General features: G+C 38.5%; 1 protein-coding gene across 1 annotated transcript in view; it reads left to right on the forward strand.

Moving 5' to 3' along the window:
• Positions 1 to 322: 322 nt before the first annotated feature.
• The window catches only part of IRAG2 (inositol 1,4,5-triphosphate receptor associated 2), a 109062-nt gene continuing 86062 nt past the window's right edge, over positions 323 to 23322 (forward strand). The window contains exons 1-6 of the mRNA XM_049884844.1: positions 323 to 896; positions 2133 to 2246; positions 10606 to 10786; positions 13926 to 14008; positions 14100 to 14178; positions 15211 to 15369. Coding sequence (XP_049740801.1) covers positions 323 to 896; positions 2133 to 2246; positions 10606 to 10786; positions 13926 to 14008; positions 14100 to 14178; positions 15211 to 15369 — 1190 coding nt within the window. The remainder of the gene's footprint in view (positions 897 to 2132; positions 2247 to 10605; positions 10787 to 13925; positions 14009 to 14099; positions 14179 to 15210; positions 15370 to 23322) is intronic.

The raw sequence follows: 23322 nt of genomic DNA on the forward strand, positions 1-23322 counted from the left end.
AACAACAACAACCTTATACATAGAGTTGTTTTGAGAATAAAATGCATGAATACATATAAATACCTAACTTAGTACCATTCCTAATACATGGTAAGTACTTTAATAAATGTTAATTATTATTTTCTAGAAATTTGAATGCTGCAATTAAACAAGTAGAAAGTTGTTTAAGTCAATTGAACATCTTGTCTTGATGCCTCCAAAGTTAATTTAGGAATAAATAGCCTATTGTTACATTATTGGTAGGACAATGCTAACTTTTAAAAACTTGTCTACTTTTGCCTCTCTTTAGCTACGTCATCTGTATAATTGAGGAAAATCAACAATGGATTCTATAAGACCAGAACTTGGGAAGCGGCATAACCCAGTAGAAAGCATTTGTAGAAAAATCAGAGCCATCCAAAAGAGAGAAGCATTTTCAAATCCAGTTCGACAGATTATTAAATACCAATCTAGCAGTTTTGATAGTTCACAGGCTAACACCAAGAAAGATTTTGAAGAGATACTGAAGAAAATGACTGCTGCTCACATTTCAACACCCTACAGTTATTCCTCAAGTTCTGAGAAAGATGACTCCTTCATTTCATCTCCTCAAATGGTATCTCCAAGGACCCCATCAGTCTCTCATCTCTGCTCTCCTGAGAATGCAACATATTCTGTTATCCTCACAAATTCTGAAAGCATCTCAAGGTTGAGATCACAGAGCTCCCAGAATTACATATCTTTGATATCACAGATCAGAGAAGGGGAGTTCTTCCCTAAAGAGGATTTAAATAACTTTTGTAGTGAAAATAATCTTACTATCTTAGAACTTGACCTTGATTCCCCTTCTGACCAAATTTCTGAATGTTTTACTCCTCAGGATTCAGTGGTGAAAAAACTATTTGTGAGTGAAGAAGGTAAGTATTGATCCCCTAATGTTTGTTCTTCTAGTAAAGCAATGAGCATAAGCATGTATACTTTTAAAATACCTGAATTTAAAAGAATGTACATTATTAAAGTTTGAATGGAAGTATACATCTTCCCCCTTTTTGTTTTTAGTATGTTTTATCCCTCTTTAAAAATTTATTCTTCTATCTGTAATGTAAATATTTTCTATGTTTTTAATTAAGAACCTGATAGAAAAATCTGGTTTGTATTTACAACCATAACCATGTGCTATATGTCTACTGACTGAAAACAAGCTTTCTCAAGAACAGATTAGAATGTCACAATGGGAATATAGACAAAACCTGTTGGTGTCGAGTTGATTCTGACTCATAGTGACTCCTAGAGGACAGAGTAGGACTGCCCCATAGGGTTTCCAAGGAGTGGCTGGTGGATTTGAACTGCTAGCCTTTTGGTTAGCAGAGGAGCTCTTAACCAGTACACTACCAGGGCTCCTACATAGATACAACCAAAACCAAAATAAAATCCATTGCTGTCAAGTTAATTATGACTCATAGCAACCCTATAGGACAGAGTAGTACTGCCCCATAGAGTTTTCAAGGGGTTGCTGGTGGATTAGAACTGCCAGGCTTTTGGTTAGCAGTCAAGCTCTTAACCACTGTGCCCCACATAGATATAAGGGAGTTAAAATTTATACAGTTTCCAGCTGATTTACTAAAAAGCACCATTTTAGTATTTATTTGTGTAGAAAAGGGTAAATTCAAACATGTGTTCCATTGCAGGAGCCTATGAGATAGGCCAGGGAGGTGTGAATTTTTCAGGCCAATTGAAATTGAGGGAACTCCAGTTCAGGGGTTACTTACAGTGTGCTATACATGTTAGGTACTGAAAAACAAAACAATGTGAAATGACACATTTTTTGTATAGCTAGTTTCTGTATCTTCTCTATTTTTCTTAAAAACTTTTCTATTTCTATGTTATTTTCTCACAGCGCACTTTTAATATTACAGGGCAAAAAGAAAAACTCGTTTCTCTCTTCTTCATCTCCTTTCCATCCCCCATAAGTAAAAGGAAAAAAGAAAGATAGATGTTTCAAGGTCACTGTTTTGATTGGTCTATTCAAGTTAAGTAACCAGTATTGTGAGCCCATGTTTATTAAAATATGTTTCCTTGGTTAAAATTAAACCAAAAATTAGCAATTAATCACTGTGGCACAGCAAAGATTTACAAACTTTCTTTTTGAATAGGTTGGAAACTAGGAACCAATGATGGCGGAGAAAATGTAATGTACAACATCAACAAGACTTGTGAAGAAGAGTTGCTCACAAGTGTTTTTCATGCATGTGACACAAAACACAGAGGTAAGTTGAATATTATCAGCTCAAATGATTGGTGATACTTTAGTACTTTCAGTTGTGAGACAAAGGGAAATGCCATGTGTGCTGTGCTTTGTATGTGTATCTGTGTCTACACATGTGGTAGATGCAGTCTAATTTGGGAGTGAGTATGGCTGTTTAAAGGAGCCCCGATGGCACAGTGGTTAAGCGCTCAGCTGTTAAGTGAAAAGTCAGTGGTTTGAACTTACCACCTGCTCTGTGGGAGAAAGATGTGGCAGTCGGCTTCCATAAAGATTATAGCCTTGGAAACCCTATGGGGCAGTTCTACTATGTCCTGTATGGTTGCTGTGAGTCGGAATCAACTTGAGGGCAATAAGTTTGTTTTGGTATGGCTGTTTAAGGAGCCCTGGTAATGCAATGGTTAAGTGCTCAGCTGCTAACTGAAAGGTTGGCAGTTGGAACCTACCCCACGGCTCTGCAGGAGAAAAACCTAGAGATCTGCTCTTTGCAGATTACAGCCTGGAATCCCCTATGGGGCAGTTCTACTCTGTCATATGGGGTTGCGATGAGTCGGAATTGTCTTGATGACACACAACAACAACATGGCTGTTTGGGTCTTGATTATTTCTTTGTACTTATTTTATCAGTGACTTGAATAACTAGTGAGTTTATCAGCTGATTTTTCAGTTCCAATCAATATATTGGAATTATTTACATGTCATAAGTGTTGCCTTACAAGAAATTTATACATCAAATGTATAAAGCTGCTATACGAGTTTAGCTCGGAAGTTTTTAGTTAATTTTAGATTTTCATTTCTGTTTTTTTTTAAACATGTGTTCTTTCAAAAATTTCCACAAGTATACCACCAATGACCACCCTGACAAGGAACACAACAGAGAGTCCCAGATATAATTCACATAAAAAGACCAGACTTAATGGTCTGACAGAGTTTGGAGGAATCCCCAAAACAAAGGCTCCTGGATGCTCTGCTAACTCAACTGAAACTGCTTCTGAAGCCCAGTTTTCAAACAAAGATTAGACAGGCCTATAAAACAAAAAATTAATATATGTGAAGAACATATTTCTTGGTTCAATCAAATATACAAAACCAAATGGGTGTCTCCTGTCCAAAGGCAGGACAAGAAGGCAGGAAGGGACAGGGTACTGAATGAATGGACACGGGGAACCGGGGGTAGAAAGAGGGAGTATGCTGTCACATTTCAGGGATTGCAGCCAATGTCACAAAACAGTGTGTGTACAAACTTCTGAATGAGAAATTAACTTGAGCTGTAAACTTTCACCTAAAGTACAATAAAAAAATAGAAAATTTCTACAATTTTTAGTACATAAATAATGCATGTTCTCATGTTCATTATAATAAAATTAATAATATATAGATAGGAAAAATGAAGGGAAAAATTAGTCAGTAGTCTTTGATATATAATGACTACAAGCTGGGGACAAAGGGTGGTCATTGATACTGGAGTTGGTCCTCTTTCTAGGCCTTTTCAGTGATCAGACATAGTTAAGTACTTCAAATATGTCAAGGATGGAGGATTTGTGAGATTTCTTTCAAGAGAGCTGGTTATCAAGCTAGGTTTCCACCTCCCCCAAGAGGTAATAAAACGAAGGAGGCTGCTACCTCCTTCACATCAAATCTAGGGAACAGGGCTTTCATGGGGTAATTTGGAGAGCTTGAAATGTGTTCCCTGAATTTATGGGACACCAAGGACTGGTGCATGACTCATGGCTGAGGGAGCTGAAGCAGCCTATAGCAACAGGAGAATTGCTTCTGCTCAGGATAGGTCTGTCTGCTCAGAGTTTGCACAAAGGTTGCACAAATGTTTCTCATGGACCAGAGGCGGACTAAACGCAAGAGAGAGTCAGTATGACGTCCGCCTGGCCCTGCCTAAAAAGATCATGTACAGATAGCCCCTGACTTACGATGGGGTTCCAATCAGATGACTCTGTTGTAAATCGGTTCTGACATAAGTCAAATACCTCTTCTTTTTTTTTTAAGTTTTCATTATTATCAGTATTTTTATAAATCTGATCTTTATATTTCTTTGGGGACTGAAAACATTACGTATAAACTTACAGCTTCAACATCGGTGATTTTCTGCTTCTCCAGCTACACGCATGTTACGTAAACTGAGAAAAAAAAAAAAGGACAGCCATTAACTGCAGTTTGTCATAAGTCAAACCTGTTGTAAGTTGGGGACTACCTATAAAAATTTGAAGGTTTTCCAGCCTCAAGAAGCTGGAGGTGGATGCTGAGCTACTAGTGGTTGCATAAGGAGTTGCAGCTGAATAACCCAAATAGAAATAATCCTCCATATTCAAGAGCTTCTGCGAGGGGTTGTTAACAATGGAAATTCACAAAGAATCCACCAGAGCACCCCACAAAGTCAGATTCAGAGCATGTGAAGCCATCTAACCAAGTAAGGGCCGTCTACCATTTTTACTTCTCTCTGCTGCCCCTACCTTTGATCTTGGTACAGTTGGAAGACCTGGTTAACAGGCTGAGTGGGAGGAAGAGATGAGACACACTGGGAAGGGGGTGGGAAAAAGAGCTGGACCTTGTCCCCCCCTCCTTTACGCACTGTAAGCAGCCAGCCCGAGGCAGGTCTTATTTGGGGGGAAAGGAAGAGAAGAGGATTGGCATATCTAACTTAGAATGGTTTTACTTCTGTAGTTGAGTTTTGACAGAATCAGGTAGATTTTAGAGATCAGGCGCTGGTCGGAGATGTCATAGCTGAAAATTCTTTCCCAATCTGTAGGTGGTCTTTTTACTCTTTTGGTGAAGTCTTTGGATGAGCATAGGTGTTTGATTTTTAGGAGCTCCCAGTTATCTGGTTTCTCTTCATCATTTTCGGTAATGTTTTGTATTCTGTTTATGCCTCGTATTAGGGCTTCTAACGTTGTCCCTATTTTTCCTTCCATGATCTTTATCGTTTTAGTCTTTATGTTTAGGTCTTTGATCCACTTGGAGTTAGTTTTTGTGCATGGTGTGAGGTATGGGTCCTGTTTCATTTTTTTGCAAATGGATATCCAGTTATGCCAGCACCATTTGTTAAAGAGACTGTCTTTTCCCCAATTAACTGACACTGGGCCTTTGTCAAATATCAGCTGCTCCTATGTGGATGGATTTATATCTGGGTTCTCAATTCTGTTCCACTGGTCTATGTGTCTGTTGTTGTACCAGTACCAGGCTGTTTTGACTACTGTGGCTGTATAATAGGTTCTGAAATCAGGTAGAGTGAGGCCTCCCACTTTCTTCTTTTTCAGTAATGCTTTTTTTTTTGCTTATCTGAGGCTTCTTTCCCTTCCATATGAAGTTGGTGATTTGTTTCTCTATCACCTTAAAAAATGACATTGGAATTTGGATCGGAAGTGCATTGTATGTATAGATGGCTTTTGGTAGAATAGACATTTTTACTATGTTAAGTCTTCCTATCCATGAGCAAGGTATGTTTTTCCACTTAAGTATGTCCTTGTTAATTTCTTATGGTAGAGCTTTGTAGTTTTCTTTAGTTCAGCTCTAATTTTTATTATTTGTTTTCTTCTGGTGCCTGATGGATTCTTTTGTTGCTCACTTTCTATTTGTTCAAGTTGTCGGGACAGTTCTCTGATTTTGGCTCTTTCTTCTTTTTGTATGTGTGCATTTATTGGTATAAATTGGCCTCTGAGCACTGCTTTTGCTGTGTCCCAGAGGTTTTGATAGGAAGTATTTTCATTCTCGTTGCATTCTATGAATTTCCTTATTCCCTCCTTAATGTCTTCTATAACCCAGTCTTTTTTCAGGAGGGTATTGTTCAGTTTCCAAGTATTTGATTTCTTTTCCCTAGTTTTTCTGTTACTGATTTCTACTTTTATTGCCTTGTGGTCTGAGAAGATGCTTTGTAATATTTCGATGTTTTGGATTCTGCAAAGGTTTGTTTTATGACCTAAAATGTGGTCTATTCTAGAGAATGTTCCCATGTGTGCTAGAAAAAAAAGTATACTTTGCAGCAGTTGGGTGGAGAGTTCTGTATAAGTCAATGAGGTCAAGTAGGTTGGTTGTTGTAATTAGGTCTTCCGTGTCTCTATTGAGCTTCTTACAGGATGTCCTGTCCTTCTCCAAAAGTGGTGTGTTGAAGTCTCCTACTATAATTGTGGAGGTATCTATCTCACTCTTCAGTTCTGTTAAAATTTGATTTATGTATCTTGCAGCCCTGTCATTGGGTGCATAAATATTTAATATGGTTATATCTTCCTAATCAATTGTCCCTTTTATCATTATATAGTGTCCTTCTTTATCCTTTGTGGTGGATTTAAGTTTAAAGTCTCTTTTGTCCGAAATTAATATTGCTACTCATCTTCTTTTTTGCTTATTGTTTGCTTGATATGTTTTTTTCCATCTTTTGAGTTTTAGTTTGTTTGTGTCTCTAAGTCTAAGGTGTGTCTCTTGTAGGCAGCATATAGACGGATCATGTTTCTTTATCCAGTCCGTGACTCTCTGTCTCTTTATTGGTGCATTTAGTCCATTTACATTCAGCGTAATTATAGATAAATAAGGGTTTAGTGTTGTCATTTTCATGCCTTTTTATGTGTGTTGTTGACAATTTCATTTCTCCACTTACTTTTTTGTGCTGAGACGTTTTTCTTTGTAAATTGTGTGATCCTCATTTTCATAGTATTTGACTTTATGTTTGTTGAGTCGTTATGTTTTTCTTGGCTTTTATTTTGAGTTATGGAGTTGTTATACCTCTTTGTTGTTACCTTAATATTTACCCCTATTTTTCTAAGTAAAAACCTAACTTGTATTGTCCTGTATTGCCTTGTATCCCTCTCCATATGGCAGTTCTATGCCACCTGTATTTAGTCCCTCTTTTTGATTATTGTGATCTTTTACATATTGACTTCAATGATTCCCTGTTTTGAGCATTTTTTTTTTTTTAATTAATCTTAGTTTGTTTTTGTGATTTCCCTATTTGAGTTGATATCAGGATGTTCTGTTCTGTGACCTTGTGTTGTGCTGGTATCTGATATTATTGGTTTTCTGACCAAACAATTTCCTTTAGTATTTCTTGTTGCTTTGGTTTGGTTTTTGCAAATTCTCTAAGCTTGTGTTTATCTGTAAATATCTTAATTTCGCCTTCATATTTCAGAGATAGTTTTGTGGGATATATGATCCTTGGCTGGCAGTTTTTCTCCTTCAGTGCTCTGTATATGTCATCCCATTGCCTTCTTGCCTGCATGGTTTCTGCTGAGTAAAAAAAATAGTCTGAACTTATTCTTATTGATTCTCCCTTGAAGGAGACCTTTCTTTTATCCCTGGCTGCTTTTAAAATTTTCTGTTTATCTTTGGTTTTGGCAAGTTTGATGATAATATGTCTTGGTGTTTTTCTTTTTGGATCAATCTTAAATGGGGTTTGATGAGCATCTTGGATAGATATCCTTTCGTCTTTCATGATGTCAGGGAAGTTTCCTGTCAGCAGATCTTCAACTATTTTCTCTGTGTTTTCTGTCCTCCCTCCCTGTTCTGGGACTCCAATCACACGCAAGTTATCCTTCTTGATAGAGTCCCACATGATTCTTAGGGTTTCTTCATTTTTTTTAATTCTTTTATCTGATTTTTTTTTCAGCTATGTTGGTGTTAATTCCCTGGTCCTCCAGAAGTCCCAGTCTGCATTCTAATTGCTCGAGTCTGCTCCTCTGACTTCCTGTTGCGTTGTCTAATTCTGTAATTTTATTGTTAATCTTTTGGATTTCTGCATGCTGTCTCTCTATGGATTCTTGCAACTTATTAATTTTTCCACTATGTTCTTGAATAATCTTTTTGAGTTCTTCAACTGTTTTATCAGTGTGTTCCTTGGCTTTTTCTGCAGTTTGCCTTATTTCATTTCTGAGGTCATCCCTGATGTCTTGAAGCATTCTGTAAATTAGTTTTTTATATTCTGTATCTGATAATTCCAGGATTGTATCTTCATTTGGGAAAGATTTTGATTCTTTTGTTTGGGGGGTTGTAGAAGCTGTCATGGTCTGCTTCTTTATGTGGTTTGATATGGACTGCTGTCTCTGAGCCATCACTAAGATATAAAAAAAAAAAAATTTTTTTTTTTTTTTTAAGATATAGTAGTGATTTATTCTATAATTGCTCACTGAGTCTTATCTTGTTTTGTTTTCTTTCAGTATACGTGGATGGGCTACTAGATTGTGCTGTCTTGTTTGTTGTAGCCCTTGACTTACTTATGACCTATTACCAGCTGGTTTGGGCTGTTGCCAGATATATATGCCTGAGTCTATTCACTATTCTTGAGTAGAATCTGATTTTGGGTCATCAAGTGTGTGCTGCACCCTAACACCTATCCACCTCGAGAAGTAGTGGTGATAGTTGTGTGCACCAGATTCTATTAGCAGCTGGGGTTCACACTTGGGGGGGGCAGGATGCTGACAGGCTTCCCCCAAGTGTCAGTGAGGTAGGTGTGTCTCTATTCCTATAGCACCTTGGTGGGAGGGCTCTGCAGCTGTACCTTAGGCCCCCAATGCAAGTACCTCTACTGATTGGTAGGTGTCACCCTCCTTAGACCCCTAAGGCAAGAGGCTAGGTGGTCTGGGGGGAGCTTCAGCCCTCAGTTCCCTGTTGTGGGTCAGTTAGGGCTCTGTTGAATAAGCAGAGATATCAGACCTGGGAAACTTGTTTTTCCAGTAAATCCGCTAAAAAAAATGCAGTCAGGTCCCTATCAGAACTGCCTTTGCGTTATAATAGCCACCTTGTTCCCTGTAAGGATGAAAGCCCGAGATTTGGATCATATATGCTTGACTGGAGCTGGTTCTGTGTTTTTAGTCCAATTAGGGAAGGATTTTTGGTCCCTGGGTTTTATGTGGTTGCTTCTCTCAGGCCGGAAGAATGGGTTAGGAAAAGACCGAAAAAAAAAAAAAAAAAGGGAAAAGCAAAGCCGCGGAGCCGGAGCAGTTCTCCCTCTGGCTCAGGAAATTCCAATGTTAATGAAGCCGCCTGGGAAGGGGAGGGGAGGGTTCAGAAAAACAGGAGAGAGTAGCACCCCGGAATATAGCCAAAGTTGCTTATCTTGCTTGGGATGACTATTTTATCTGAGATTCCCGAGGGGCGTGTCACCTATATGTGCTGGCTGTGTGGAGATTGTCCCCGAGGGTCTGGCCCGCTGAAGCCGCGGTCAGATCCTCCAGTGCCAGTCCAAAGCCCAGCATCAAGGTTCCCCTGCTGGGACGCTGTACTCCCGGCTCCAAAATCAGTCGCTGCCTCCCGGGGACTTCTTCTCCCTCCAGCCGCGTCGCTGCGCCGCCTCCGCGCCGGCTGGGCCCCCTCCTGGGGTTAGTTCAGGGGAGTAGGGCTGCGCCCCGTGTTTGCGCCGTGACTGGATGCCGTGTTCAGCTCCCCTCTGCCCCGTCCAAAGCCCAGCGCCAAGGTTCCCCAGCTGGGACGCTGCACTCCTGGCTCCAAAACCAGTCACTGCCTCCCGGGGACTTCTCCTCCCACCAGCCGCGTCGCCATGCTGCCTGCGCAGACCGCCTGGGCCCCCTCCCGGGGTCAGTTCAGGGGGGTAGGGCTGTGCCCCTTGTTTGCGCCGTCACAAGATGTTGTGTTCAGCTCCCCTGGGCCCAGTCCTAAGCCCAGCGTCAAGGTTACCTGACTGGGACGCTGGCTCCAGGCTCCAAAAACAGTCACTGCTTCCCCATAGTTGTTTGTTCTCTGCCTCTGTCACTCAGGTCAACTCTTTAAATCTGTGTTTGTTGTTCAGGGTTCGTAGATTGTCATGTATGTGATCGATTCACTTGTTTTTCCGAGTCTTTGTTGCAGGAGGGATCCGAGGTAGTGTCTACCTAGTCAGCCATCTTGGCCCCCCCTTGCTGGTTTTATTTCTGAATGTGAGGGTGGAACTTACCGTATCTAAGAATATACCACTAAGAATATACCAAAAAGTACTTATCTGAGACTGAAATTTCATCTAAGGCAGAAGAAAAACCTCATCACTGAACACTTTTTAAGAAAGGATGAAAGACAAAACTAAAGTAGCATTTTGATCATCTTCCACATATGATTACATGTATCATCATATTGAAACCTTACAACTCTGTGAGGTAGGTATTGTCATCCTCATTTCCAGATAAGGAGGCTGAGGCTCAGCAAGATTAAGTAATTTTCCCAAAGCCACACAGCTGGTAATTTCAGAGGCAAGATTTGACACTAGGTCTGTTTGACTCCTACTCAGAGCAAGTACTCTTTCCACTATTCCATTCCAGCTCATCAGAATTGTGGGGATTACGTGGCATATGTTCAGGACCCAAAAGAGTGAAGCACCTCACTTTTAAAAAATATTATCTTTCCCTATCAAACAATTTGTTTTTCTTCTTCCTAAGGTTCAGTGGGAGTTGCCAAAATAGTAGATTACTTGAGGCGAACAACCTGTGAAGAAGCTGATGCCAGTAGCCTTGAGAAGCTGTGGAACATGCTTGATCCTGAAAAGAGAGACCCCCTTGTGAATCTGGAAACTTTCCATGCCATCATGAAGGAATGGATGACTTACTGTAGAAACAAACGGTAATCATAGTACTGAAGTCTGCATTTTAAGGTTCTGTTTTAAACAGTCATTTACAATTAATGCCTAATCACTGTTTCCTACTTGATGCAAATACTATAATATGGAGCTTCTCACACTTTAGCATGCGCTGGAATTACCTGAGCCGTGTTAAACCTGCTTGCTGGGCCCCACCCTCATGATTCAGTAGGTCTGGGGTGCTGCTAATAATTTGTATTTCTAATAAATTTCCAGGTGATGCTGATGGGGTTACAGGGAGGCCTACTTTGAGAACCACTGCTCTAGTATGTTAATTCTGATAACATTCATTCATTCATGATGGGGGCGGGGAGCACATATTGGCCTGTTCTCACAAAGGTAGCATGGGAGCGAAGTGGAAGCCCTGGTAGCACACTGGTTAGGAGCTTGGCTGCTAACCAAAAGGTTGGCAGCATGAATCTAGCAGCTGCTCCTTGGAAACCCTGTTTTACTCTGTATTATAGGGTCGCTACAAGTTGGAATCAACCCATAGGCAACAGGTTTAAGAATGAAGTGACTGTCAAATCTCCAAACACAGGTCAACTGGGAGTGAACTTCCTTTTAAGGTCAGTTAAGGGTAGGCAGTGAGTTATCTGGAAGCCTAAAATATAGGGAGGGTAAAGGGAAAAGAATACCATAGTGGGATAGAAAAAAAAGATAAACGAGGAGAATGTCAGTTATGATTTCAGGTGCCCTTTTGTGGATACTTTCAGTATGTGGAGACTTTTCAAAGTATGTCTTCTTCCACAGAAGCCTAATTCTTATATCTTTTACTCAGCCACCTGGTCTCCAGCTTTCCAGCTGTTACATCTTAGGGAATTTGCTTAAAGGAAACTTCAAGCCCAAGGGGTGACAAGTCTTGCTAGATTTTAGGTAGGGTTAGGATGGCTTAAAGGAATATGACAGAAATGTTGTTTGACATACAATGTTTAACTGTGAAGACAAGATGAACATATAAAAATTTTGAACCTTACTAGTAATCAAATAAATGCAAATAAAGGCAACATACCATTTTTGCCTATCAGTTTGACAGGGGTTTAAAAGAATGACTATCACATGTTGCCAGAAAATGGAGGATTAAGCCCTCTCATACAGTGTTAGTGAATTGACTCCATGGTGGTGGATTTGGCTTTTGGTTATACATTGTTGGTAGCAGTGCAAATTGGCAGTGTTATGAGAACAATTTAGGGATGTGTATCTTATAGGGTTACTATGAGTCGGGATCGACTCAATGGCAACAGATTTGGTTTTTTGGTATCAAATCCATATTTTTAAATATGCAATTTGGTTGACCTAGTAAAGTAACTTCAAGAAAAACGACCAATCATATGCTCTAATATATATGTAGAAGGCTGCTTATGGTAGTGATAGGGAAAAAAAAAAAGCCCTTTGCCATCGAGTTGATTCCAGCTCATAGAGACCCTAATGGACAGAGTAGAACTGTCCTGTAGGGTTTCCAAGGAGCTGCTCGTAGATTTGGAATGCTGACCTTTTGGTTAGCAGCCGTAGCTCTTAACCAGTGTGCCACCAGGGTTCCGGTGATAAATAGAAACAACTAAATACTTAAAAAAAGGGAATTGGACAAATAAATTATAGTATTTTCGTACAGTGGAATACTAGTCATTCAAATTTATAAGTAGATAAGTATTTCACGAGAAAAATATTTATATGTATTTTAAAAATGAGTCATCGATCCATATATGTAATATCATTCTGTTTTTGTTAAGAAATACAAGTATGCAAAATATAAAAAGAAAAACCAAAATATAAAAGAAGAAACTCAGCAATGGTGATAGGTGTGTATATAGGCATAGTAAGGATGCTGCGTAATTTTTTTTGCTTAGTCACCGTCCAAAAGATGTCTCACATAGAAAACAAAACGTAAGTACAAATTTAGAGAATTTAGTGAATGTTCCAAAGAGATAATCTAAGGATTTGGCATTTGGAAAAATTAAGCAACAAAACTTAAAACCATAGTATAAAGACTCTTTGAAAAAAGAAATGGTTGAAATTTTATCATAGACAGTCCCTGGATAAAGAGCATCCAACTTACAGACAACTAAAAAAGTACTTGCCCTTTAATGTTATATAAACTCGCCTTCACTCCCAAACAATTGAGCCAGCCCCACCCCCCCAAAAAACAACAAAAACCTGTAGCAATGGAGTGGATTCTGACCCATAGTGACCCTATAGGAAAGAGTAGGACTGGCCCATAGCATTTCCAAGGAGTGGCTGGTAGATTCAAACTGCCTACCGTTTGGTTAGCAGCTGAGCTCATACCCACTGTGCCATCAGGGCTCCAAACCAACCTCTACTCGCAACAAATTCTTCATGACAGTCACCTTCACTTGCTGCACATAGAGCTTTTACATCACTGAAGAGGCTTCAAGCCTTTTCTTGTGCTAAAGTAAGACTAAATAAGAACCGTATGTACCTGTTCCGATCTATCTACAAATTTGACTTAAAGACACAGTTAGGAATGGATCTCGTTCATAACCCATTGACTGCCAGTATGTTTATTTTTGGAATTAGAGTGAGGGTTTATGTAGTGGACAGAGGCTTGAACAGAGGGTTCCATGCATGTTTCAGGAGTAAAAGCCTCAGTACAATGAGCCTAAATTCAACTTGGCTCTCCACAAGAAAGGGAAAATGATGACATCATCAATATATCCCAAAATATTAGTTGTTTATACCTTTCTCTTCCCTTCCCAGTCCTTTAAGCCCTATGGTATTGCTCCCTCCACAAGTCTCCACTTATCACTCCTAACTCTGCAGCTTTCCTGTCCCCTAATCATATAGTACCTTAAAGACCACTTATCTATTCTGAGGGTAGGTTTTATTTTTCAGTTTAGGGTAAAAGCTTATAGGAAGTGTTTTGTTCCTGTCACCGTAAGTTTTTCTCTATCTGAAAAATAAAACAGGACTAGGCACCACGAGTACCTAGACAGTGTTGGGCCCCAAATACTTGATGAATAAATAGATGGTTTTTAAAAAAAAAAAAAAAAAAGGTTTTAAAATTGAGGAAGAAACATTTATCTAGGAAAGTACAGTGCTTATTTGGAAAATGAGCTCAGCTTTCATCTGGTAAAAAACCTAGCCTGCTGGCTTTGTTTTTGGTTACAGGAAAGGACTGTATAATGGATCAAGTAGCAACATGGAGAATTCTGTTTTTGAACAACAGGACAGCATAAACTCAGGTGGAGAATGTATGTATATATTTCTTCAGGATTGTCCTGCCACTTTCTTGTGGTTTTGGGAAAATGAATTTTTTATGAAATTCTCCTGTATATTTTTCAGTTAAGATGACCGCAGATACAACAAATTCTATATCAGGGAGCTACGAGACTTTTGGCAGAGATATGTCTAAGGGAGTCTTGTAAGTGTTCTTACTTTTAATGATTTCTGAAGTGCCTCAATTTTTCTTATTTATTTCATCAATCTATATATTTTACTTATAATAAGCACACTTAGCACTTAGCTCTTTTTTGAGGTAGAACTAACAATTTATTTTAAATTCTTAACTATTCACCATACCATCTGCATTATAAATAGTTTCAGTTAAGAACACAAATTCTTGTAAGACTAGTAATCCAAAATTAATATTTGACTTCATATGTTTTCTATAGAAAACAAGTTCCATTTGAATTAGGGTTATTACATTAATCTTAACTCCTCTCATGATTTTTTTTGTTATTTTTTTTATTGTGCTTTTGATTAAAGTTTACAGAGCAAATAAGTTTCTCATTAAACAATACACATGTTTTGTGACATTGGTTGCCAACCCCACAACATGTCAACACTCCCCCTTTCTTGACCTTGGGTTCCCTGTTACCAGCTTTCCTGTCCCCTCCTGCCTTCTCATCCTTGCCCCTGGGCTAGTGTGCCCCTTTAGTCTTCTAGAGATTATTCTAAAATTCTAAAGTACTTCTTTAATAGATATTTTTATACATGAGTCAGAAAAGCCATTTTCCACTAAATGTTTGAGTTTTAAATATTTAGGAGAAGTGGTACTGTCTCTCCCTTATTTTACCTTTGCTGCTTCAGTTTTATCCACACAAAAAAGTAGAGTAGGAGCAATGCAACCAACCTTGTGATAAGCACTGGGATGAGACGGCAAAGAGGAGGAGGAGATCGGAGACTCTGTAGCAGGAGTTAAGCACTGGGAGTGAAGTGAACTGGCAAATGCAAAATATGTGGCAATTTTAGAAAAATCATTGATGTTATTGTACCCAACTCCTGAACAAATATTTATTGTATAAATGAACTATGCTTATGATTATGGATGAGGATAAAGTAGAAAATTTCTCAAGAATGTTTAGGACTGTTTGAGCTTAAATTAATGATCTGCTTTATTATGATTAGAAGGGATTAGAGATGTTGAATATCGTTCTCATTCTTTCACTTGCAGAGAGATGTCTGATTTAATTAGCTGTGTAGCAGGCCTGCATTTCAAAAAGCAGAAATTGGAAGAGGAAAATCGTAAGTTTAGGTTGGTTTTAGAAGCTTTGGAAGAAACTAACAGCCAGTTAACAGAGGACTGTACTGAACTGCGTTCTCAGATAAAAAGGTGAACCCTAGGGTGGTACCGCATGATGGGGGCTTTCAATTTTTTTTTTTTTTTTTTGTTTAGGTATAATTCACATACCATGAAATTTAAAGTGTACAATTCAATAGTTTTTCATATATTCACAAGATTATATAAAATATCACCACTATCTAATTCCGTAACATTTTCACCACTCCTAAAAGTAATCCCATGTCCATTACAGCCACCCCTCCCCACCCAACCCAGCCCACTCTCCCCTCCCCTCAGTCCCTGGCAACCGCTATTCTACTTTCTGGGTCTACGGATTTGCCTCCTTTGGATATTTCATATAAATGGGATCATACAACATGTGGCCTTTTGTGTCTGACTTCTTTCACTTAGCATAACGTTTTCAAGATCCATGAATCATGTATCAGTACTTTGTTCCTTTTTACAACTAAAAAATATTCTGTTGTGTACATATACTACTTTTTGTTTATCCGTTTATCAACATTTGGGTTGTTTCCACCTTTTGGTAATTTCAATTAATACTGCTATGAACATTTGTGTGCAGGTGTTTTTGTGGACATATATTTTCACTTCTCTTGGGTATGCCTAGCAGTGGAATTGCTGACTCATATAGTAACTTTATATTTAGCCTTTTAAAGAACTGCCAGACTGTTTCCCAAAATGGCTGCACCATTTTACATTCCCACCAGTGATGTATTTCATTTCTGTTCTAGCACTGATGTTCTTTAAGTCATCCCAGGTAATATTGTATGTTTAAGACCGATCTGCCTGTGGGCTAGTGTGGATCTATCCAAAGTATTCTCTACTTCCATCAAATTCTTACTCTATGCAAAGTTCCATGCTAAGCACTGCGAGAGAGAGATTCATTGGCAAGTTAAGTTTAAGATGTATCCTTAAGATACCTATAAACTAGGAAGATACGATGTGAAAATCTGTGACCTCAGGTAAAATAAAAGGGATAAATAGAAATGAGATATTCCAGATAAAGTATCAAACAGTGGTTACATGGATTGAGTTTGATACTTGAGCATCAGGAAAAACAACAACAAACAAACAGCAAAGTGCTCCTCTTCAAGGGGCGCTGTGCGCATTTACAGATGTTGTAGGTACCAAAATTCTGAGCAGAAAAGCTCTGCCTTAACTTGGAAAAACAGTAGAGCATTCCAGCCCTGTACTCTCACCTTCCAATTTTTTGACCTGGTCAGAACCAGCCTCCATACTAATCTTTGGAATAAAAAATATGCTTACCTCAAGTTCTCTACTTTCTGTAATTGGCTTATTACTATTTATTTGAAAAATAATAATTCAAATTATCTTTAAAAAAAATTCATGCCTGGGATGAATATTCCAGTCAGGGTTCGTGGTTGCAAACAATGGATGCTGAATCTGGTTCACTTAAGCAGTGGAGAAATGTATTAGAGAGAAATTGGTTAACTCATAGAATGGACAGAAAGGCTGGAGACTCTGGGTGGACAACCATAGCATCAGCAGCTACGAAATTAAGCCTTTGTATCCTCACCTTTCGCCCTTCACAATGAGCTTCAGTCTTCTTTGGCTCCTACAGAGTAATCTGCCGTCTATATTAACTGTGAACTCACTGATGGGATGAACTGTAGCTTATTCATCTTGGTTAACCCAATGCTCAATAGAATGTCTACACTAGAAGAACACTACCACCTGCCCAGTTGCCAGAAGCCAGAAATCTGTCTCACTTTATCTCTTATTCTTCACTTTTAAATCAATTAGCAAGTTCTGTTAATTTTATCTCCTTCATATCTTTTGGAGGCATGGTGGTGTAGTGGTTAAGAGCTTGGCTGCTAACCAGAAGGTCGGCAGTTTGAATCCGCCAGCCACTCCTTTGAAACCCTATGGGGTAGTTCTACTCTGTCCTGTAGGGTCGCTATGAGTCAGAATTGACTAGAAGGCAATGGGTTCATATCTCTCAAATAAATATACTACTTTCCATTCTTATATCTGCCCATTAGGTCAAGTCAACATCATTCTTCATCTGTATTATCACAGCCACCTCCTGATTAGTCTCCCTGCCTTTTCCAAAACTTCTTCCACCACACTGGTCATAATGCCCTTTCTAAAGGCAATCTGACCACATCATGCTCCTGCTTTAAAAGCTTTGATGGATTTCTATTGTTATCAGGATAAAATCCCAATTCCTTTAACCTCATTTACAAAGCCCGTCATGATGGGGCCTCTACTGCCTTATCTCTACTTCCCATTTTCCACTCTGTGTTCCAGTAGTATCTAACTGCTTGGAGCCCTTCAATGAACCAGTGGTCTCTGGCACCTTCTCTCTCTTTCACATTCCCTGGGTTATTTGTCTTTCCCACAAGTGCCCACAGAACTTGGATCCGCTCTAACCTTGGTCTCTATCACACTGTATTGTAATTTTAATTGTCTGTTTACATGGCACTAGTTTTTTATTTACCTTACTAGACTATAAACTCCATGAAGGTAGAGTTCTCATGATTGGGTTCACTTTTGTCTTTTCCAATGCCTAGCGCCACAGTGCCTGGCACAGAGTTAGAACTCAATATTTGTTGAATGATCAATGTAATTCCTTAGTAAGGAAAGAACTGCACCTTCTTTGAGGTCCTGTTCAGAAAACAGTTTATATTCTAGTGGGAGATGCAAATAGGTAATTCCATGATATGGATTACCATAGCTAATTTCATTGATTTCTTTTTGGACATTTAGGCTTTTTCAATGCTTTGTCATTATAAGCAATCTGTGATAAATTTTTTTTGTGTGTGTGCTTTAAGTGAAAGTTCACAAATCAAGTTGGACTCTCATACAAAAATTTATAAACACCTTGCTGTATACTCCTAATTGCTCTCTCCCCAGTAAGACAGCACACACCTTCCCTCCACTCTCTTTTCCTGTCCACTTGGCCAGCTTCTGACCCCCTCTACCCTCTCATCTCCCCTCTAGGCAGGAGATGCCAACATAGTCGCATGTGTCTACTTGATTCAAGAAGCTCATTCTTCACCAGTGTCATTGTCTATCCCATAGTCCAGTCCAATCCCTGTCCAAAGAGTTAGCTTTGGGAATGGTTCCTGTCTTGGACTAACAGAAGCCCTCGGGACCATGACCTCCAGGGTCATTCTAGTCTCAGTCAGACCATTAAGTCTGGTCTTTTTATGAAAATTAGGGTCTGCATCCCACTGCTTTCCTGCTCCCTCAGGGGTTCTCTGTTGTATTCCCTGTCAGGATAGTCATCGGTTGTAGCCGGGCACCATCTAATTCATCTGGTCTCAGGTTAATGTAGCCTCTGCTTTCTGTGCCCCTTTCTGCCCCTTGGGCTCATAATTACCTTGTATCCTTGGTGTTCTTTATTCTCCTTTACTCCAGGTAGGTTGAGACCAATTGATGCATCTTAGATGGCCGCTAGCTAGTGTTTAAGACCCCAGATGCCACTCTCCAAAGTGGGATGCAGAATGTTTCCTTACTAGATTTTATTATGCTAATTGACTTAGATGTCCCCTGAAACCATGGTCCCCAACCCTCCGCCCCTGCTACACTGGCCTTTGAAGCATTCAGTTTATTCAGGAAACTTCTTTGCTTTTGGTTTAGTCCAGTTGTGCTGACCTCTCCTGTGTTGCGTGTTGTCTTTCCCTTCTCCTAAAGTAGTTTTTATCTACTATCTAATTAGTAAAAACCCCTCTCCCTCCCTCCCTCCCTGCCGCCTCTCATAACCATCAAAGAATATTCTCTTCCCTGTTTAAACTATTTCCTGAGTTCTTATAATAGTGGTCTTATACAATATTTGTACTTCTGCATGCTGACTAATTTCACTCAGCATAATGCCTTCCAGATTCCTCCATGTTATGAAATGTTTCACAGATTCATCATCGTTCTTTATCGATGTGTAGTATTCCATTGTGTATATATACCATATTTTATCTGTTCATCTGTTGATGGGCTTCCATCTTTTTGCTATTGTAAACAGTGTTGCAATGAACATGGGTGTGCATATATCTGATCGCATAAAGGCTCTTATTTCTCTAGGATATATTCCAAGGAGTGGGATTGCAAGGAAGCGCCAAATTCATTTCCAAAGTGGTTGTACCATTTTACATTCCCACCAGCAGTGTATAAGTGTTCCAATCTCTCTACAACCTCTCCAACATTTATATATTTTGTATTTTTTTGGATTAGTGTCAGCCTAGTTGGAGTGAGATGGAATCTCATTGTAGTTTTGATTTGCATTTCTGTAAGGGCTAATGATTGTGAGCATTTCCTCATGTATCTGTTAGCTACCTGAATGTTTTCTTTAGTGAAGTGCCTGTTCATATCCTTTGCCCATTTTTTAATTGGGTTGTGTTTTTGTAGTTGAGTTTTTGCAGCATCATGTAGATTTTAGAGATCAGGCGCTGATCAGAAATGTCATAGCTAAAAACTTTTTCCCAGTCTGTAGGTAATCTTTTTACTCTTTTGGTGAAGTCTTTGGATGAGCATAGGTGTTTGATTTTTAGAAGCTCCCAGTTATCTGGTTTCTCTTCTGCATTGTTAGTAATGTTTTATATACTGTTTATGCCATGTATTAGGGCCCCTAACGTTGTCCCTATTTTTTCTTCCATGATCTTTATCATTTTAGATTTTATATTTAGGTCTTTGATCCATTTTGAGTTAGTTTTTGTGCATGGTGTGAGGTATGGGTCTTTTTTCATTTTTTTGCAAATGGATATCCAGTTATGCCAGCACCATTTGTTAAAGAGACTGTCTTTTCCCCATTTAACTGATTTGGGGCCTTTGTCAAATATCAACTGCTCACCTGTGGATGGATTTACGTCTGGATTCTCAATTCTGTTCCATTTGTCTGTGTATCTGTTGTACCAGTACCAGGCTGTTTTGACTACTGTGGCAGTATAATAGGTTCTAAAATCAGGTAGAGTGAGTCCTCCCACTTTGTTCTTCTTTTTCAGTAATGCTTTACTTATCCGGGGCCTCTTTCCCTTCCATATGAAATTGATGATTTGTTTCTCCATCACATTAAAAAATGTCATTGGAATTTGGACCGGAAGTGCATTGTATCTGTAGATCGCTTTTGGTGGAATAGACATTTTTACAATGTTAAGTCTTCCTGTCCATGAGTAGATGTTTTTCTACTTATGTAGGTCTCATTTGGTTCCTTGCAGTAATTTCTTGTACTTTTCTATGTATAGGTCTTTTACATCTCTGGTAAGATTTATTCCTAAGTATTTTATCTTCTTGGGGGCTACTGTAAATGGTATTGATTTGGTGATTTCCTCTTTGATGTTCTTTTTGTTGGTGTAGGAGGAATCCAACTGATTTTTGCATGTTTTACTCATATCCTGATACTCTGGTGAACTCTTCTATTATTTCAGTAGTTTTCTTGAGGATTCTTTAGGGTTTTCTGTGTATAAGATCATGTCATCTGCAAATAGAGACACTTTTCTTTCTTCCTTACCAATCTGGATGCCCTTTATTTCTTTATCTAGCCTAATAGCTCTGGCTAGGACCTCCAGCACAACGTTGAATAAGAGTGGTGATAAAGGGCATCCTTGTCTGGTTCCTGATCTCAAGAGGAACACTTTCTGACTCTTTTCATTTAGGCCCGTGTTGTCTGTTGGCTTTGTATAAATGCCTTTTATTATGCTGAGGAATTTTCCTTCTGTTCCTGTTTTGCTGAGAGTTTTTATCACGAATGGGTGTTGAACTTTGTCAAATACCTTTTCTGCATCGATTGATAAAATCATGTGATTCTTGTCTTTTGTTTCATTTATATGATGGATCACATTGTTTTTCTAATGTTAAACCATCCCTACATACCAGCTATGAATCCCACTTGGTCATGGTGAATTACTTTTTTGATATGTTGTTGAGTTCTTTTGGGTAGAATTTTGTTGAGGATTTTTGCATCTAAGTTCATGAGGGATATAGATCTGTAATTTTCTTTTTTCTGTGGTGTCTTTACCTGGTTTTGGTATCAGGGATATGGTGGCTTCATAAAATGAGTTTGGAAGTTTTCCATCATTTTTAATGCTCTGAAATACCTTTAGTAGTAGTGGTGCTGACTCTTTTCTGAAAGTTTGGTTGAACTCTGCAGTGAAGCTGTCTGGGCCAGGGCGTTTTTTTGTTGGGAGTTTTTTGTTACCTTTTCAATCTCGTTTTTTGTTATGGGTCTATTTAGTTGTTCTACCTCTGTGTTAGTTTAGGTAGGTAGTGTGTTTCTAGGAATTCATCCATTTCTCCTAGGTTTTCCAATTCATTATAGTACAATTTTTCATAGTAATCTGATATGATTCTTTTAATTTCAGTTGGTTCAGTTGTAATATTGCCCATCTCATTTCTTATTTGGGTTATTTGCTTCCTCTCCTGTTTTTCTTTTGTCAGTTTGGCCAGTGGTTTATCAATTTTGTTAATTTTTTCAAAGAACCAGCTTTTGGTCTTGTTAACTCTTTCAGTTGTTTTTCTGTTGTCTATTTCATTTTGTTTTGCTCTCATTTTTATTATTTCCTTCCTCCTAGTGCCTGAAGGTTTCTTTTGTTGCTCTCTACTGGTTTGGTTTTTATTTTTTTTTTTTAATTTGTTCAAGTTGTAGGGATAATTCTTTGATTTTTGGCGCTTTCTTCTTTTTGTATATGTGCATTTATTGATATAAATTGACCTCTGAGCACTGCTTTCTCTGTGTCCCAAAGGTTCTGATAGGAAGTGTTTTCATTCTCATTGGATTTTATGAATTTCTCTTTTTCATCCTTAATGTTTTCTATAACCCAGTCTTTTTTAAGCAGGATATTGTTCAGTTTCCAAGTGTTTGATTTCTTTTCCCTGCTTTTTCTGTTACTGATTTCTACTTTTATGGTCTCACAGTCAGAGAAGATGCTTTGTAATATTTCAAAGTTTTGGATTCTGCTAACCCTTGCTTTATGATCTAATATGTGGTCTGTTCCAGAGAATGTTCCATGTGCAATAGAAAAGAAAGTATCCTGGGCTGCTGTTGGGTGCAGTGTTCTGTAAATGCCTATAAGGTCGAGTTGGTTGATTGTGGCATTTAGATCTTTCATGTCTTTATTGATCTTCTTTCTGAATGTCCTGTCCTTCACTGAAAGTGGTGTGTTAGAGCCTCCTGCTATAATTATGGAGCTATCTATCTCACTTTTGAATGCTGTTAGAGTATGTTTCATGTATTTTGCAGCCCTGTTATTGGGTGCATATATATTTAATATGGTTATATCCTCCTGGTATATTGTCCCTTTAATCATTATATAGTGTCCTTCCTTGTCCTTTGTGGAGCATTTAACTTTAAAGTCTATTTTTTCAGAGATTGATACTGCCAGTCCTGCTCTTTTTTGATTGTTTGCTTGATATATTTTTTTCCATCCTTTGAATTTTAGTTTGTGTCTCTAAGATGTGTCTCTTGTAGACAGCATATACACAGATTGTGTATTTTTACACATTCTCCCACTCTCTGTCTCTTTATTGGTGCATTTAGTCCATTAACATTCAGCATAATTATGGACAGGTATGAGTTTAGTGCTATCATTTTGATGTCTTTTTTTGTGTGTTGTTGACAGTTTCCTTTTCCCACTGAATTTTTTGTGCTTTAACTTTATATATTGTCTTCTCCTCTTCTTTGTTGTTGTTGATTTTGTTTCTGCTGAGTCTCTGTATTTTTCTTGAATTTTTTTTTTTTTTTTTTGATGTGTAGGATCGTTTGTCTCCTTTGTGGTTACCTTAATATTTACTCCTGTTTTTCTACATTTAAACCTAACTTTTATTTCTTTATATCGCCTTGTCTTCCTCTCCATATGAAAGATCTATGACTACATTTCTTAGACCTTCTTTATTGTTTTGTTGTTGTCTTCTTTTACATAATGACATCTCTGTTTCCCTGTTTTGAGCGTTTTTTTATCTTGATTTATTTTTGTGATTTCCCTGTCTGGGTTAACGTCTTGATTGCGTTGTCCAGTGTTCTAGTCTTGGTAT

The sequence above is a fragment of the Elephas maximus genome, chromosome 4 (assembly GCF_024166365.1).
Source record: "Elephas maximus indicus isolate mEleMax1 chromosome 4, mEleMax1 primary haplotype, whole genome shotgun sequence".
NCBI classification, from domain to species: Eukaryota; Metazoa; Chordata; class Mammalia; order Proboscidea; family Elephantidae; genus Elephas; species Elephas maximus.